General features: G+C 46.6%; 1 protein-coding gene across 2 annotated transcripts; it reads left to right on the forward strand.

Annotated features, from left to right (window-relative positions):
• The first annotated feature begins 6,589 nt into the window (after positions 1 to 6,589).
• On the forward strand, positions 6,590 to 16,385 carry TM4SF1 (transmembrane 4 L six family member 1). Of its 2 annotated transcripts, none has more exons than XM_062213227.1 (5): positions 6,590 to 6,884; positions 8,967 to 9,056; positions 9,143 to 9,288; positions 13,673 to 13,860; positions 15,589 to 16,385. In XM_062213227.1, exons 1-5 carry the CDS (start codon positions 6,708 to 6,710, stop codon positions 15,675 to 15,677), a joined length of 690 nt encoding a protein of 229 aa, XP_062069211.1. In that variant the 5' UTR covers positions 6,590 to 6,707; the 3' UTR covers positions 15,678 to 16,385. The 2 variants fall into 2 exon arrangements, with proteins under 2 accessions (XP_062069211.1, XP_062069203.1); XM_062213219.1 differs by having other exon boundaries at positions 6,591 to 6,884; positions 13,673 to 13,853; positions 15,569 to 16,385.
• Positions 16,386 to 17,826: the final 1,441 nt, after the last annotated feature.

Below are 17,826 nucleotides of genomic sequence, written 5' to 3' on the forward strand. Positions count from 1 at the left end.
AAAGAGTTTACTGGGGTGGGTGTTTTGGTGCAGTGGGTAAGGCATCACTTGGGACACCTACATTCTGTATTGGAGTTCTGAGGTTCGAATCCTGCCTTTGCTTCCAATATGGCTTCCAGAAAATGCAAACCCTGGGATGCAGCAGATGATGGTTCAAGTAGTTAGATCCTTGACCTATGTGGGTGACCCAGAGTAAGATCCAGGCCCCTGGCTTAATCCTAACCTAGCCCTAGATGTTGTGGGCATTTGGAGGCTGAGGTATCAGACAGAAGATATCTGTCTCAATATCTTGTTTCTTTCTTCCTCTCTCTCTCTGCCTTTCAAATAAAAAAATAATAATTTTTTTAAAAAAAGAGCTTCCCCTGGAATTATTCTTGAAGCTCTGTTCTGTATATCAAAATCTTAGGAGAGGGGCTGGTGCTGTGGCATACCAGGTAAAGCCACTGCCTGCAGTGCCAGCATCCCATATGGGCGCTGGTTTGAGTCTCGGCTGCTCTACTTCCAATCCAGCTCTCTGCTGTGGCCTGGGAAAGCAGTTGAAGATTGCCTAAGTGCTTGGACCCCTGCACCCAAATGGGAGACCTAGAACAAGCTCTTGGATCCTGGCTTTGGATCAGCTCATCTTTGACTGTTGCAGCCAGCTGGGGAGTGAGCCAATGGATGGAAGACCTCTCTCTCTCTGTTTCTCTTTCTCTCTCTCTCTCTCTCTGCCTGTGCCTCTCTGTAACACTGCCTTTCTTTTTTTATTATTCTTTTTTTTCCTTTGACAGGCAGAGTTAGACAGTGAGAGAGAGAGAGACAGAGACAGAGAAAAAGGTCTTCCTTCCAAATGGTTCACCCCCCAAATGGCCACTATGGCTGGCACGCTGTGCCAATCCAAAGCCAGGAACCAGGTGCTTCCTCCTGGTCTCCCATGCGGGTGCAGGGCCCAAGCACTTGGGCCATCCTCCACTGCACTCCCGGGCCACAGCAGAGAGCTGGACTGGAAGAGGAGCAACTGGGACTAGAACTCAGTGCCCATATGGGATTCGGGTGCCGCAGGCGGAGGATTAACCAAGTGAGTCATGGTGCCAGCCCCCATGGGACTCCAGTATTTTAAAATTTGTCAGAAAAGGTAATAAAGGGATCCAACACCTACTGGAGTGACCACATCTCAGGAAAATAAAGATAATGAATCATGGGTGGCGTGGAGACACCTTGCCTGTGCGAGTGGGTGGAAGAAAATAGGAAGCAGTGACGAGAAACATTACGGAGTGGTGCTAAGTGCCAGATGCTTCAAGCCTTACTACACGGACTGACTCACTTCTGCCATCATCACCCTGTGAGGTCCTTCTGTTACTGTTCTGCCCCAGAGGCACACACTCAGTGAGGTCTCCTGCTCCCCCATCGCGCTCCCCTCTACCATCTGATACCCTCTTGTAGCACACTTGTTATTATTTTTCTTTGTTTCTCTCCTTCTGATAGAATGGACACTCTTTAGGGCAAGGATCTTATCTCATTCTGTTCCTGGATGTATTCCCAGCACTCAGAAAACAGCGTCAGAGCTCAGTATATGTTGGTGAGGGTGAGTGAGTGAGTGGCTGATGACCTGCCCTGAGTCTAACAGCAGTCAGGAGGTGGCGAGGCCTGGGAGCCACAGTATGAATTGTAAAGAGAGCTTTTTAGAGAGGTCCTGGGCTCACAGAGAGGCGCAGCAGCACGGAGGGTGGGCGGACTGGAATTAAAGCCTGCTAAGAAGAGGCTTAGACTCTCTCTCATTACTTCACTTGTGTATTCATGGGAGCACTTAACAGTATTTACTGAGCACCTATGATGTCCCAGGCATTGCTCAAGGCTCTGGGGAGACAAAGGAGGACCAGGCAAAGGGTCCAGTCCTGAGGAGAGGAGAGGAGAGGAGAGGAGAGGAGAGGAGAGGAGAGGAGAGGAGAGGAGAGGAGAGGAGAGGAGAGGAAAGGAGACAGACACTAGAAACAAGTGAATAGACAGAATAATTTCAGGGGGTGATGATTTCCTTTGTGAAAAATTAAAGATGGACCTTTCTCTTTTAGATTGACTTGTTTATGTGGGAGGCAGAGTGACAGAGAGAAATGAAGAGGCAGAGAAACACAACAGACAGGGCTGAGCCAGGTTGCAGCCAGGAGCCAGGAACTCCATCTGTGTCTCCCACATGGATGCCAGAGACCCAAGCTCTTGGGCCATCTTCTATTGCCTTCCAGGTGCATCAGGGAGAGTAACCACAAGACCCATCCAAATAAAATATTTTTTTGTTTTTTAGTTTTCATTGTATTTGAAAGGAAAGAGAGATCAGCCTTCTATCTGCTGGTTCACTCCCTAAATGTCCACAATAGCCAGGCCAAAGGCAGGAGGCTAGAATTCCATCGGGACCTCTCATGTGGGTGGCAAGGACTCAAGTACTTGGGGCCATCATCTGCTGCTTTCCCAGGGAAAAGCAGGGAGCTGGATCAGAAGCAGAGTAGCCTGCACTTGAACCCAGGCACTCCAGGATGGAATGTGGACACCCCAAGCAGAGACTTAACTGCTGTACCAAGTGCCTATCCCAAACATCCAAGGGGATGATAAATTCTGCAGTGATAATGGAGCAGGGTGGTGTGATGGAGAGTCGCTGGGGGAGGGGACATAGAGTTTGGAGGTCTTCAGAGAGGGCTTGTGAGGCAGTGACCCACGAGCAGAGTCCTGCAGTGTGGTGCCCTGGGGGAGGTGCCGGCAATAAAACAAGGCAGGAAGACGGCAAGGCCGGGGTAGGGTGGGGCCAGGGGCAGGGATGGGCAGTGCATGGAAACCCTGCAAGCATCTCTGGAGACAGCAGCTCTGCCCAGGAAGCTGAGAGCCCACAGCTAGGACAAAGACCAGGATCATCTCTGGGGCAAAGTCAGCCTAGGACGGCAGCCAGGTGGTTAAGGAAAGTGTCCAGGAAAGCACATCTGGTCCCAAACCAGGAGCCCAAACCACACAAGATTCTACTTCTGCTGCATCTTGGGGACCCGAGGAGAGGGGAGAAGAAGACTATGCTGTAAAAGAAGATGGGAGAGTCATCCAGGAAGGCAACGGAAGCACTCGGTCTTGCAGGAGAATTTTGTGAGCTCAAAGCTGAACGTGTCTTATACCGATCCTGAAAATTCAATGTGTTTCCCCACAATTCGTGTACCCACTGTGTGTCGGTTAGTGTTAAGGAAGCACTGGAGGTGAGTGTGGGCTCAGAGGACACCTCATACAAATGACACTTACCTGGGCCTGTGGACCAGACCGGTGACCTCTGAACTGGAGGGCACAAAGGACTCATTCAGAGTGTTTACAACAAATGCAGGTGGCTGGGCCCCATCGCCGGAAATTTCCATCTGTTGTGTCAAGGATGGGGCTTAAGATCTGCATGTGTCTTGCAGAGTCAGTCACCCAGCAGACCTTACCTTGAGCAACATACAAAAGGAACTTCTGATGGGCTTCCGGGAGTCAGGAGTCTTCCAGAAACAGCACGAAAAACGTGCTTGTTTTCGTGTATGTATTTCTTCTCAGGTCCATATCATTACAAGATTGTCCAAATCACTGCACATTATACTGTTATAGACATGTCACATTTTATCCTATAAATGTGCACCATTGGTAAGTGTGCATGAAAACAATGTTAGTGCTTTTTTTTTTTTAAGATTTCTTTTTTTATTTGAAAGGCAGAGTTACAGAGAGGCAGAGAACTTCCACCTGCTGGGTCACTCCCCAGATGGCCACAATAGCCAGAGTGGGGCCAATCTGAAGCCAGGAGCCAGGAACTTCTCCCGGGTCTCCCATGACAGTGCAGTGGCCCATGCACTTGGGCCATCTTCCACTGCTTTCCCAGGTGCATTAGCAGGGAGCTGGATCAGAAGTGGAGCAGCCGGGACTCCACACAATTTTAATGTTTAAGGAGATGGAAACCTGATTTGATCATCACATACTGAAAGCATGTATCATATGACCACAATGTAGCCCATAAGTATTTACAATTAAAATGTAAGCAGAAGGGGCTGGTGCTGTGGCACAGCAGGTTAACACCCTGGCCTGAAGTGCCGGCATCCCATATGGGTGCTGGTTCTAGTCCTGGCTGCTCCTCCTCTTCCAATCCAGCTCTCTGCTATGGCCTGGAAAAGCAGTAGAAGATGGCCCAAGTCCTTGGGCCCCTGTACCCACGTGGGAGGCCTGGAAGAGGCCCCTGGCTCCCGGCTTCGGGTCGGCACAGCTCTGGCCATTGTGGCCATCTGGGGAGTGAACCAGTGGATGGAAGACCTCTCTGTCTCTACCTCTCTCTGTAACTCTGTCTTTCAAATAAAATAAATCTTGAAAAAAATATAAACAGAAGAAATGTTTTAAGGGGCTACGTGAGTCTTGTCTGGGCCTGCCCATGCTTTCTGGAGCAGGAAGGAGTGTCCTGGATCGTGTGACTTGCCTGAGTCCATGAGCCTGGAAAACAGCTGAGAGGGGCTCTTTCTCCAAACTTCCTGTTTGCAAGCTCCCTCGTGCCCTGCTCCCTGATGGGCTGTCTCTAGGAACAGGTGAGAGAGAGGAAGGAAGAGGATTCGAGCCTTTGTAGCAGAGTCAGCCAAGGGTCGCTTTCCCCACTTGGGCGCCACAATGGAGCCCCTCATTCACAGGCTTGTCCCTCCAGGCCCTGTTCCCTGGGATGCCTGTCTCCAAGCAGAACTTACGGTAGCAAGGCACATGGGCCCTGCTGTTAGATGCTTGGTGGTGAGGTGTGATGTTCTTGTGAAGACTCCCCTACCTCCACCTGAGCAGGTGGGCGCGGTCCCAGACCTCTCTGCCTGCAGTGTAGTTCCCAATGGCCTCAGGCCCTTCTGGACAGCGGCTGCATCTGGCCACACCTCCTCTTGGGTTCTCCTCCCAGCCAGATCCCACATTCCCGCCTGGCCTCCTCAATTCTGATTTGTGATCCATCATCTAGCTTTAGAACAAGTCCTTCTGGCTCTGGCTCAGTCCTGCTCACCCTCCTCTAGTGAACCAAGAACTCCCCCTGGCCTTTTTCCTCCTCTCTGGTGACTGGGCTCTTGGCCCCACCTGGCTGTCCCGTTCTCCCTGCCCCAAACCCCCGCCCCACCCCCACCATCCAGCTGGCTGGTGCAGCATGCTATGCAAGGACTGACTTTTTCAGCATCCAAACCATCCTTCTGCAAGGTAACCCCTCTGCAAAGTGAGACTTTCTCTGCTTTCATAGGGGGACCCCGGGAAAGCTGGTCTTGGGTGCTGGTTAGGTGGACCCTCTGGTCATGCCTTTATTTTTTTTTTTAACAGATTTATTTATTTATCTACTTGAAGATCAGAATGACTGAGAAAGAAGCGTGGACACACACACACACACACAGAGAGACCTTCTATCCACTGGTCCACTCCCCCAGTGGCCACAACAGCCAGGGCTGAGCCAGGCTGGACTCAGGAGTCAGGGACACTATACTGCTCTCCTACATGGGTGGCAGGGGCCCAAGCGCTTGGGTTATCTGCTGCGACTTTCCCAGGCACATTAGCAGGAAGGTGGATGCAGAGCGAGCCGGGATTTGAACTGGCGCTCATAGGAAATACTGGTGTTGCAAGTGGCAGCTTAACCCGCTGTACCACAAGGCTGCGGAGCCTCCTGCCCACCTCTGTGCCATGATCAGTGGGTTGGGACTCTCCTCCTCCTTCCAGAGTCTCCCAGGCTGTTTCCTCACTCGGATTGCCAAGCACCCTTCTCTTGTTCCTTCCTTCGTTCCTTCCTCCCTCTCGCTCTCCCTGCCTCCTCCCTTCTCTGCCTCCTTCCTGCCCCATCTCCCTCCTTCCTTACTTCTTGCCCTCCTTCCTCTCTCCTTTCTTCTCCCACTGCTTCCTCTCCCTCTTCTTTTTTAAATCCTTGTCGCATGCTTTACGTTAGGCCCTCCTCCTCCGTTCCAGGCACTGCTTTCCCAGACAGCGATCTCCAGGTTCAAGAAGTGCCTGTGGCTCCTGTGTCTCTGAGGCCAACTTTGGCGAGGTGCAGGTTTGTTTTGGAGACAGACGTCCAGGGAAGCTGGCCGGCAGGATCAGTCCCGAGGAGCTTGCCTAGGCAGATGCGAAGAAGGCTGTTCTGGAACTTGCCCAGTGGCCTCCTCGAGTCTGCAGGTGACAGTTCCGACACCTCCTCTTTAAGACAAGGAGCTCAGAGCTCAGGAAACTTGCTCCCGGTGGCAAATTAAATCAAGGCAGAGGTAAAAGTGAAAAACACAGAGCCCCAGACCTGGAAGCCATCCAACCGGTTACAGGATCTCAGCCTGCTATTTCTGAAGCCTCACGCGGGGCGGTGCCATGGACACAGAGGTAGACTTTGCCGGCGGTTCCCTGTGCTGGGAAGGAGTTGCACAGTGAATTCCTTGTTGAGGATTAATCATTTTCTCTGTTGCCTGTGACTGAGGCCGCTTCTCACATCCTGCCCCTGGTTTCGCTTGTCCCAGGGTTTGCACTGGGAGGGCGGGACATCCACCCCCACCCCCACCGGAGCCTGCCACCAGGACCAATGAAAGGCAAGTACCTCATCCACCCAGTGACTCAGAACTGGCAGTATTTAAGAGGTGGCAGGAATGGGCTGGGAACTGCTTTTGCTGTCTCCACGCTTGGGCACACACTCATCTGACCCAGGGCATCACTGACCCGCAGACAGACGGGAGGGAGAAGCTCTTGGCCGCTCAGACGCCACCATGTGCTACGGCAAGTGCGCGCGAGGCATCGGACATTCCCTGGTGTGGCTCGCCGTCCTCAGCATCGTAGCTAACATCTTGCTTTACTTTCCCAATGGCGAAACAAAGTACGCCTCTGAAAACCTCCTCAGCCGCTTCGTGTGGTTCTTTGCGGGCATCCTCGGAGGGGGCTTGCTGGTAAGTCGTTCAGAATTCTCACACCCTTAGGAAGATCCTCTCCTGCTAACTAGATGTCTTCCTTATGCGTTTTCGTGGAAAGTTTAAGGTAATGCCTAGTTCCGAAAACAGCGACTTTTCAAAATTTTGGCTGTTCTTTCTTTTGAAAGCAGATTAGACGCAAGCTGAGATTTGGTACATTAATTGTATGAGACGTTATTTTACAAAATCGTCTTTTAACTAAAAGCGAACTGCCTGTTTAGTGAGCTTTTACTTTACGACTAGCAAATAGAGATCCGCTTTTAGGGCAGATTTGAGAGTCCCTCGAGTTTCTGGTGCTGGAGTATCAGTTATTGTTTGCCCTGGGGAGCTGGGAGGGGTCAGCTGGTGTCAGCAGTCTTAGATCCAAGTTCTCTGGTTTTTATTCCCAGGCATCTGTGACAGTGGGAAACAATGAATTGTTGAGCGCACTGCTGTTTTTAAAAAAATTATAAAGCATTCTCCTTTATGTAATGCTGGGGTGTGGTGTTGCAGGAAAAATCCTACGGTTAGCAGCCGATCGATATCTGAAGCTAAGAGTGGAATGTGTTGTTTTTTCCAAAGTTTGTTTTTAACTGAAGTGGGAGGAATTCGCCTGGTAACCTGGGAGCTGAGAGCATTAGCTTCAACCACAGCATGGGAAGAATGTGGGGAAACTTAAGTTTGCAACTTTAAAATGTTAAGATGTAGAATTTTAAAGACAAATTGTATGGCATTAATACCATACAGGATATTTTTCCTTAGTCAACTGAAAGATATTAAAGTATTTGAGTCTAATACACTAATTGTGGCACAGCAAAGCTCTTTTTGAGTTTCAGCGTTGTTATCAAGTAACATAATCATTTGTCTCTACAACATCGCACTTGGGTAAATTACCTGTGATCTCACACTTTAAGTATTTAAAGTAAGTAAAGTTCTTAGAGAACTTTACAGTTAAACTACTCTTCAAAGGAGCCTTAATCTCTCCCACTTACACAGAAGTTTCAGTTAGTCTATTAAAGACTTGTTGGCATCTTCTGTATTTGATGGGATGCATCAGATTTAGCGATAGGGCTTACCAGTTCCAAAGCAGAGATTGTGTCTGGGACTATGGTATAAATTCTTATGGAATAAACACATTTATAAATAATTCTTTACCCCTCCCCTTCTGTATCCTGGCCCTAAGGAAAGCTTTGACACTTCACTGTGTTCAGAGGGGTTCCCTCCGCCCCCCCCCACCGAGTTTTAAATTGTTTGAGCTACTCAGTCAACCTAATCAAAGCCAGTTAACACCATGAGAAATAAGCATTTTTGTTTATCAAAAGATACTCAGTTACACACTTTGAGATGCAGTGACTTTGGGGCTGTGCTGTGGCACAGCGGGTTGGGGCCCTGGCCTGAGGCACCGGTATTCCGTGTGGGCGCCAGTTCTGGTCCCTGCTGCTCCTCTTCCGATCCGGCTCTCTTCTGTGGCCTGGGGTGGTGGTGGAGGATGGCCCAGGTCCTTGGGCCCCTGTGCCCGTGTGGGGGTCCCAGGGGAGGCTCTTGGCTCCTGGCTCCTGCCTTCTTATCCGCATGGCTCCGGCAGTTGCGGCCGTCTGGGGGGTGGGCCGGCAGGAGGAGGGCCCCTCTCTCTCTCTCTCTCAATCTCTCTGGCTGTAGCTCTGTCTTTCAAATAAATAAAATAAATCTTTTTAAAAAATTAAATCTTTTTTTTAAAAAAAAAAAAGAGATATAGTGACTTCGAACAGCCCTTGTCTCTACTGTTGAGGAAGTTTTTTTTTTTTTTTTCAAACAATTTGTTGAACTCTGGGTTTAGTGTAGTTAATCTTATGTGTATAAAGTTAATTGAAAATAGATCTCAGTAAAAACTAAGAATGGGAATAGGAGAGGGAGGAGGAGGAAGGGTGGGAGTGCAGGTGGGAGGGTGGATACGAAGGGAAGAATGGCTATGTTCCTAACGTTGCATTCATGAAATGCATGAAATTTGTATACCTTAAGTAAAAGCTTTCTGGTGGGTGGGGAAGACACTCCCTACGGACCTGTGGAAGAACAATGACTTGAGCTCGCTTGTCTCCTGACCAGATACTGCTGCCAGCGTTTGTCTTCATTGGGCTGGAAGAGGATGACTGCTGTGGCTGCTGCGGCCATGAAAACTGTGGCAAGAGATGCGCGGTAGGTCCTCTTGCCCCGGTGGGGAAAGTGACGCCCGAGAAGCAGCCACGGCCTCTGTGGCTCACTTCTTGACTCTTCCTCCCTAGATGCTTTCTTCTGGACTGGTAGCTGTCATCGGAATCCTTGGGTCTGGCTACTGCATCATTGTGGCAGCGCTGGGCTTGGCAGAAGGACCAAGATGTCTTAATTCCCTTGGCCAGTGGAACTACACCTTCTCCAGCACTGAGGGACAGTACGTAATTGTTCCTTGCCTGGTCACGCGTTCCTATCCGGACATGTGTATGGTGGGAACTCCATCAAACTGAATAGACCTCCGGCCATCCATCTTCCAGCCAGCCAGCCAGTACTGACTCACCCTGACTCAGGCACTATTTGAACAATAGGTGCCCAAGGATGGAAGGCCAGTCCCTAATGTGGACAAGTTCTAAGTGCTTCCAATAGATTCACTGATTCCTCATAATACCCTTTATGGCATAATAGACATAATATTAAGTCCTCATAATAGCCCTATGAATGACTTCCACTGTAACTCCTATTTTACAGACAAAAAGGGGAGGCATAAGGAGATGAAATAGCTTGTCCAAGGTCACATAACTAGGAAGCAGCAATCAGGATTTGAGCCTAGGCAGTCTAACTGTAGTTTGTACTCAAGTCATTTATATGTGAAACCAGAAAAATTGGCTGGCTCAATGTAATCCATTTTGCTATTTTAAATGAAAGCATTATAGGATCCTTATATAAGGATGTCAACTATATGAATTCTAGTCAAAATCTTGGACAAATCATATCCCACCCCCATACACATAGAAAACTTAAGAACTATGCCCATGCAGTGTTTTTTTTTTAATATTTATTTATTTTTTTGAAAGACAGCTACAGAGAAGCAGAGGCAGAGAGAGAGAGAGCGAGAGAGAGAGAGAGAGAAGTCTTCCATCTGCTGGTCCCAATGGCTGGAGCTGCACCAATCGGAAGCCGGGAGCCAGGAGATTTTTTTCCAGGTCTCCCATGTGGGTGCAGGGGCCCAAGGACTTGGGTCATCTTCCAGTGCCCTCCCAGGCCAGAGCAGAGAGCTGGATCAAAAGTGGAGCACCCGGGACTCAAACTGGTGCCCATATGGGATGCTGGCACAGCAGGCGGTGGCTTTATCTGTTAGGCCACAGCACCAGCCCCGCATGCAGTCTTTTTTCTTTTAAGGATTTGTTTTATTTATTTGAAAGGCAGAGTTACAGAGAGAGAGGAAGAGACAAATAGAGAAACTCCTCTATCTGCCGGTTCACACCCCAGATGGCTGCAACAGCTGTGGCTGGTCCAGGCCAAGGTGAGAAACAGGAGCTTCTTCTGGGTCCCCAACATGGGTGCAGAGGCCCAAGCACTCAGACCATCTTCTTCTGCTTTTCCAGGTCATTAGCAGGGAACTGGATCAGAAGTGGAGCAGCCAGGAAATGAACCAGGCACCCATATGGGATGCCAGCATCACAGGCAGCAGCTTTATCAGCTACATCACAATGAGGGCCCCTGCAGTGCAGTCTTTATTTAAAGCTATTGGGCTATATGAAGATGATATTATTCACAACTTTAACACTGGGATAATCTAAGGGGTTTCTTTGTTTTCTGTTGATATTTACTTCTTTTCTCACTGAGAAAAGAATAGAAACAGAAAGTTTGCATGGACACTGATGTATGTGGTGATGAACGAATGACATGTTTTTTTTTTGGGTGGGAGTTGATTCTAAGTTTACCTCTTCCTTATTTGCTTTTTGAAGTTTACATCTGAAAACTTTAAGATTTATAAGTGACAATAATTTCTTTTTTAAAAAAGATGTATTTATTTTACTTGAATGCCAGAGTTACACAGGGAGAGGAGAGGCAGAGAGAGAGAGACAATAATTTCAATTGCTCTTATGCTATCAAGAGTAAGCGTGTTTATCCCTATGAATTGTATAGCATCTTATGAAGACGATTGTGTATGTATATAAGCATATTCATGAGATCATGAGCTTGGGATTCCGCCTCTGTACCTGCTCTCTGAAAACAGGAAAACGTGAAGTGACCGCTCTTGCATCTCAGTTATTTTATCTGTCAAAAGCAGATGGTAGACGTCATGAGGATTACTGAGGTAATACATGAGAATGCTCCCCACAGAGGCTGAGGCCTTGGGAGCGCCACCCCTGCTAGCTGGTAATATGATCTGCTACCTTACAAGGAGCACAGCCCAGCAGCAGCGTCGGAAAGAAAACTCTCATGGGAGTTTGATGTTCAAAATTGCTGTCTATGATGATTCATATTTGTTCTGAACATGTTGGATGTACTAGCAGTCACGTGTTATTTGTGTATGCACAAGCATATGCAATCATTGCAGGAGCCTACTCTCCAAAGTCATGGTTTATGCTGGTAGACTAGCAAGGACAGATCGGAGTATCCTTAAATGTTTGTTTGTTTATTTATTTATTTATTTTGTAATTCTTAGGTTGTATGTTCCTCTCAATGACCACTCTAGCTTCTGCAAGAAACCTTCCTCTTCTTATAAATATGATTCTTCATGTGACCCTCTCCAGGGGTTTCCATATGGGGAATAACTAACAGTCAGAAGCTACCGGTTTGTTGCCTAGTAGCCATATGAAGATAAAGAACTTTTTTTTTTTTTTTTGCATTGTGATCTGAGAACACTGATTTTTATTCCACAAACCTGCAGAAACACAGGGCCATGAGAGAATCTTTGCTTTTTTTAGTCAACAAATGGAATTTCTGATTGGCTGAATGAACCATTCTAAAGTTAGGTGTCTAATTCCAAGCCCCTTTGTTCTGCTGTGGCAGGAAAAAGTGATAAGGAAAGAATTATACTAGTCCTCTTTGTGGAATTCGGTCAATTCTTGATTTTCCCACCCGATTGAATCCTATCTCCTTAAAAATCCAAACAGTCTATGATGTAGCAAAGGCTGAAATTCTAGAAGAGTAATCAAAGGTCAAATTTTTCCTGATTGAAAAAATACCCAAGTATTTAGAAATCTAACTTGGGTATATAGTCAGATGTGGCCCCAGTGTAGTTTGCCGACATTTCAGAAACTGATGTCAGTGAACCACATTTAAAATGTGTAAAGTACCTGCTATGTGCCACATGCTGTCCTAGGGACTGATGTACAATGATGAGTAGGTCTGGTTCCTACCTCTGTGGATACCTTAGCAGGTACACTCTGGACTGCGTTAGGTGCCTTTCCTCAGTGGCCCTACCATGCTTTGTTTACCCTATCAGAGCACCTGTTGCATTGAGTTTGACTATTACTCATCTCTTACCTTCAATGCTATGCCCTTCCAGAAGAGTCCATGCCTTGTTCACCATTATATGCCCAGCTCCGGCTCAGTGTTGAACGCACATGGAATGCTTGATAATCTTTGTTTTCTGAGTGAATGCAATGTGCTACTTCCCGTTATAGATGCATGGGCACAGCATTATGAACGTAAAGAAGAGGCATCACATTAGTTATGGTTGATCCCTGTGCTCCATGTTGCAAAGTAACTTATTTCTTATAAGCAAAAAATAATTTTGTTCTCAAAAGTCTCAGTTGAAAAACTCTAGTATTTGAAATTCCTAAACTTGTCAGAATTTGGATAACTTTCAAAAGTAACAGTTGAGTTTTAGAGTTAATTTATTTTTACTTACTTGAAAGGAAGAGCAAGTATGAGGCACAGAGAGAGAGAGAGAGAGATAATATGTGTGTATGTGAAAGAGAGAGGAAGAGAGAGAGAGGGAGGTAGGGAGAGAGAGAGTGTGTGTGTGAGAGAAAGAGAAGTAGGGAGAGAGATTACTTTTATCCTCTAATTCACTCCTCAAATGTCTGCAACAGCCAGGACTAGGCCAGGCAGAAGCCAGGAACCCAGAACTCAGTTTGTGTTTTTCACCTGGGTGTCAGGGACCCAAATATTTGAGACTTGATCTGCTGCCTCCCAGGGTGCACATTAGTAAGAAGCTGGATGGGAAGTGGAACTGAATCCCAAGCACTCTGAGAGGGGATGTGGGCATCCCAAATGGTGACTTAACCCACTGCACCACGACGCCTACCTCCAAACTAAGTTTAATTGAAACTATTTAGTTAATATCTTAAAATTCCAAAAATACTAATGTAAAAAGATCATGTTTTCTAAATAACTATGTACTCAGTATTGATTACCAAGTCCTATCTCTCACACAGATAACAATTAAGCAATAATGACATTGGGAAAGAGTGAAGAAATCACTTACCCTTCTCCTACCTTAACATATGCGTCATCTTCGTGTTTCCACATCTGCTCTCAAGTACATGCATGGATTTTCCTTCAGCTTTAAACATATCATAAAGCCAGCTTTATGTTTTCATTTTTGTTTAGAAGAATGCATGTAACTTTTAGTGGATATAAGCATCATTGTAAAGATTTCCAACCACAGTATCCTAAATTAGAAGTCAAAAAATTGTTTTAATTTTGTATTTTTATTGTGATAAGATCTGGGCCAAATGCGTCTGTTTTGTGGAATGGCAGGCATTGGGAGAATCTGGTCAAGGGTCTTGAATTCATGCATTCCTGAGTGAAAAACCGCCACTTCAGCTGTGGTCACCTTCAGAAGTGGCTCTTTTTACCCACAGGTACCTTCTGGACACTTCCACGTGGTCCCAGTGCGTTGAACCCAAGCACATTGTGGAGTGGAACGTGACTCTGTTTTCCATCCTCTTGGCTCTTGGTGGAATTGAATTCATCTTGTGTCTCATTCAAGTAATAAACGGGGTGCTTGGAGGCATCTGTGGCTATTGCTGCTCTCGCCAACAGGTAAGAAGCTAGCCTGGCCCTAAGATAGATGAGTGCCAGAATGCACCATTCTTTTCATCACAGAGAAAAAGGCAAACCCAACCATGCCTACCCGACTAACCTTTGTTCCTACATCGCCTTTGTGCAAACACATCTATAGCACTGTTTGGCTCCCAGGGAGAATCTCCCTTGAGCCTCACCGTCACTGTGTTATTGTGTTTCTTTGTGGTGGGCTCTATGTACAGAGGAACAAGCTGCCTGTACATGCAGTGCAGCCTTCAGGAGAAAATCCACGCCCTTTTCACTCCCCACAAATGCCACGTCCTCTCCTGGCTGGCTCGCCTGTGTCCAGCATCAGCCAACATGCATTGCATCAGGCACTGTGCAGCACTCACTTTTCCGAGACTGTGGCTCAGATTCAGCGATACATCTGAGACCACCTCATAAGGAAGTAACTGGCTTCCATCCCTGGGTCGTTTTATGCCAGTGCTCCTGCTCTTAGCCTGGGTGCTACACTTGCTGGTCTGTTGGATTCTCTCCTAATAAGGAGTCACAAAAAATGCCTAAGTGAGCCTGGGCAATCACTAGCAGTCTTTGAATAGCAGCTCATGAAAAGCCTTTCACTGTGAAAGAAAACCAGGATGCACTTGTTTCCTGAGGATATGATTTTGGGGAGAAATATGCATTTGTTTGTAGAGGGCAAGTTCTTGTTTCTATATCCTTCTAAATGCTATGTATTATTGAATTGATGGAAGTCCAACTTTGGTCTAATTTGGGGGGAATTGTTTTGTGTCTTCTGTAAAATAGGACTAATAACCAGAAACTTACTTCATTTATATTTTCCAATCATTTATTCCAAAAGTTCCAGTTCTCTTAGCTTTCTTTTTAAAATAAGAAAGAAACCTAATGAAAACTACAAGTTGCTACCATGAAAACCTTTGCTGGAATTAAATGGAAACTTTCTATAATTTTTCAGGGGAACCTAAAATAAAAATCTGGTTTTCCTTCTCAGGCAAGCACAGTCAGATTAATCATTTCTTTGGGATCCTGCCAAATTTCCAAGAAAAAATACCAAGCAGGAAACCTCCAGCCTAGGCCTATTTTCAGGCTACATGGTTGGGGAGGGACCGAGAAGAATTCTCTCTGGATTGCTATAACACAATCTATCTTTAGCCTTGGATTTCATACAAGGCAGAGCCCTCACTGGACTTGGTTGCTGGTGGATTTTGCAGACAGGCAAAAAATCAGTGAGCAAAACAGCCAAAGTGATTTGTCAGGGAGTGGTGCTGCGCCGGGGAGAAAAGACAGTGTATCCACACCTGAGTCACTGTGGGGTGGTTTCTTCCCAGACACCGAACAGAGGATCAGGGACTTTTGTTAGGAGACAAAAGGTACTCTCAGAGAGCAGAAGAACTGAGTCCATAATTTGGTAGCATTTAACTGGAAAGGTTACCCACAATGAGCCCAAAGCCAGGTGACACTCCCATGGCTCTGGTGGCTACCCTGAAGTTTCTGTGGGCTCTTGCAGCAGCTTTGACCGGGGAAGGACAATAGCTCTGGTTTGTTTAGGAAACATTGCAGGAGCATTGTCGAAGCCCTAGCTGTGGTTGGCTAATGCTCAGCTGAAGTTGAGATCACTCTGCCTAATGTTTGCTTAAAACAGGAATTTAAAGGACAGAAATGGCATCATTGTTTGTCCTGAGCATAACCTAATACACACTGCGTTTTCCTTACAGCAATATGACTGCTAGAAGAGCCGCCGCCCGAGGACAGAACCACAGCCTTCCTCTGTGTCATTGTAATTTATATATTTTACTTGTATTAATTTGTAAAACTTCATATTAGTGTATCATATTCCACATAGTCTACTTTTATAAAGGTGGATAATGACTGACTTCGTCATATGAGGTCAGTAAGTGAACTCAGTCAACAGTCCTGTTTTTCAAGGAGTGAGAAAACAAACCCCACTCTGAGAGTAGTGCACAGACTGAGTAATGGCCCTCGGCGTATCTGACATCAATCAACCCCGTACCGTTCCGGATCAGAGTCACCTCCCAATTACTGCCGTACATACGTGCACGGATTGTGAAAATGAAAGACACCTACTTGCTTTTTGCGAGAGCGAGGAGAAAACGCCAAGCACGCGAACAGATGAGTTTTTTTCCCTGCTTACATGATGTTTCCCATGTGTGTGCCTGCAACCTGCAACGAGAGGCCTCTCCAAGTGCTTTGTGTTCTGGGAGAGACCCAGGGCGGGGGACTCATCAGGAATGCTCCAGCCCAAACGTGTGAATGGAAACACGCAACGACACTACCAGCTGCTGTGGCCGTTGCCAGGTCCTAAATCTTCCTGACATGTGGAAAGATTTTTATCCTTCAAAGATGAGTACTATGGATCACGAGTTTTCAAAGAGAAAGGCCAGGAGAATCGGACAAGGACGACACTGGGAGACGGAATAAAGCAGTTGATCAACATCATGGTGAGGGTGGGGAAGATCAGAAAGAAATACCCCTAAAACTCTTTTTTATGACAAAATAAAGTGTTTGCTACCATTTGATTGTTTCTTATTCTATTTTCCTAGATTGACTCTCCCCCTGTTTCTTCCTATGTTTTCTCCTGTGACTAAGGGCTCTGTGCCTCCTGATTTCTTTGTCCCACTTCCTTGTCCTCGTGCTGCCCCTCGTCTACCTCCTCTGCTGTGTAGAATTGTCACTGTGGTCACAAGGAGTCCTCACTGTTCTTGGGCACCTTTCCCCCCTGCTGGGTGCCCCAGCAGGTGCTCCTGGGGATGGCAACAGAAGTCTCACTCCTCCCCTGGTGACCTAGTTTCTCTCAAGTTCAAGACCCCCCATCTGCTGGGCATTGTTGACAGAAATGTTCTCCCAGAGCAACAGGAGAGCAGGGTAACAAACAGTTGAGTAACACTCCAGTCCCTAAAATAGAATAAGTGCTCTGATGAGCTGTGCAGAAGGGATTGGTTCAATAGACAGAAAAGGGTTCAACAAAGCAAGAACAAGCCAACAAAGCAAAAAGTGGATTGCTCATTTCAAAGTTTCTTTCCTTATTATGTGGGGAGAGGGAAATTCCTTAACAGCAGATAGAACAATAGACAATAACTGATTGGTTAAAATCAGATTACTCCAGGTTAGCTTTTTTTGGTGTAAGAGTTAAACAGGAAACTTCAGGATCATGCCAACTGAAACTGGCCTGTTTGGGAAACTTGGCTGTTATTTCGCTAACCCTGATTCTTCAGGTCGGATAAAGAACTTAGTTTCAGCCTGGGGAGATGGAACTTTAGCTTGAGAGACTCCATCTTGAATTTTAGCTGAATCTGTTCAGGCCTAGTGTAGGAACTGATCCAGACCATTGGCCTCCTGTAATTTTCTTTAGAGAGTTATTTGATTGGAAATGTAGAGTTACAGAGAAAGAGGGAGAGACAGAGAGAGACGGATCTTCTATCCACTGGTTCATTCCCAGATGGCCACAACAGCCAGAGCTGGGCCAGCCTGAAGCCAAGAGCCTGGAACTTCATCCAGATCTCCCATGTGAGTGGCAGGGGACAAGCACTTGGACCATCTTCCTCTACTTTCCCAGGCCATTAGCAGGGAGCTGCACTGGGAGTGTAGCAGCCAGCGCTCAAACTGGTGCTTATGTGGGACGCTGGTGTTGCAGTCAATGGCTTAACCCTCTGTGCCATGAACCGGACCAACCTCCTGTCATTTTTATTGAGCAACCCTGACATCTGCAGACAGAAAGACAGCGATCACCTGTGTTCTACCAGCGGTTGAATGACCTCTAAGTACTGCTGCACTTCTGAAATACAATTTCAACTGATATTAAATTTTTATATAACTGCAGCAGTTTTAATTTGATATAAAAATGTATAAATATGTTTTATAGATCAAAGTATGCTTAGTATTGCTTATGCTATCTTGGTCCATACGGTACTAAAAATACTAAATTTTGATTAAATATTAGTAAAAAATAATCTTT

The sequence above is a fragment of the Lepus europaeus genome, chromosome 2, assembly GCF_033115175.1.
Source record: "Lepus europaeus isolate LE1 chromosome 2, mLepTim1.pri, whole genome shotgun sequence".
Taxonomy (NCBI): Eukaryota; Metazoa; Chordata; class Mammalia; order Lagomorpha; family Leporidae; genus Lepus; species Lepus europaeus.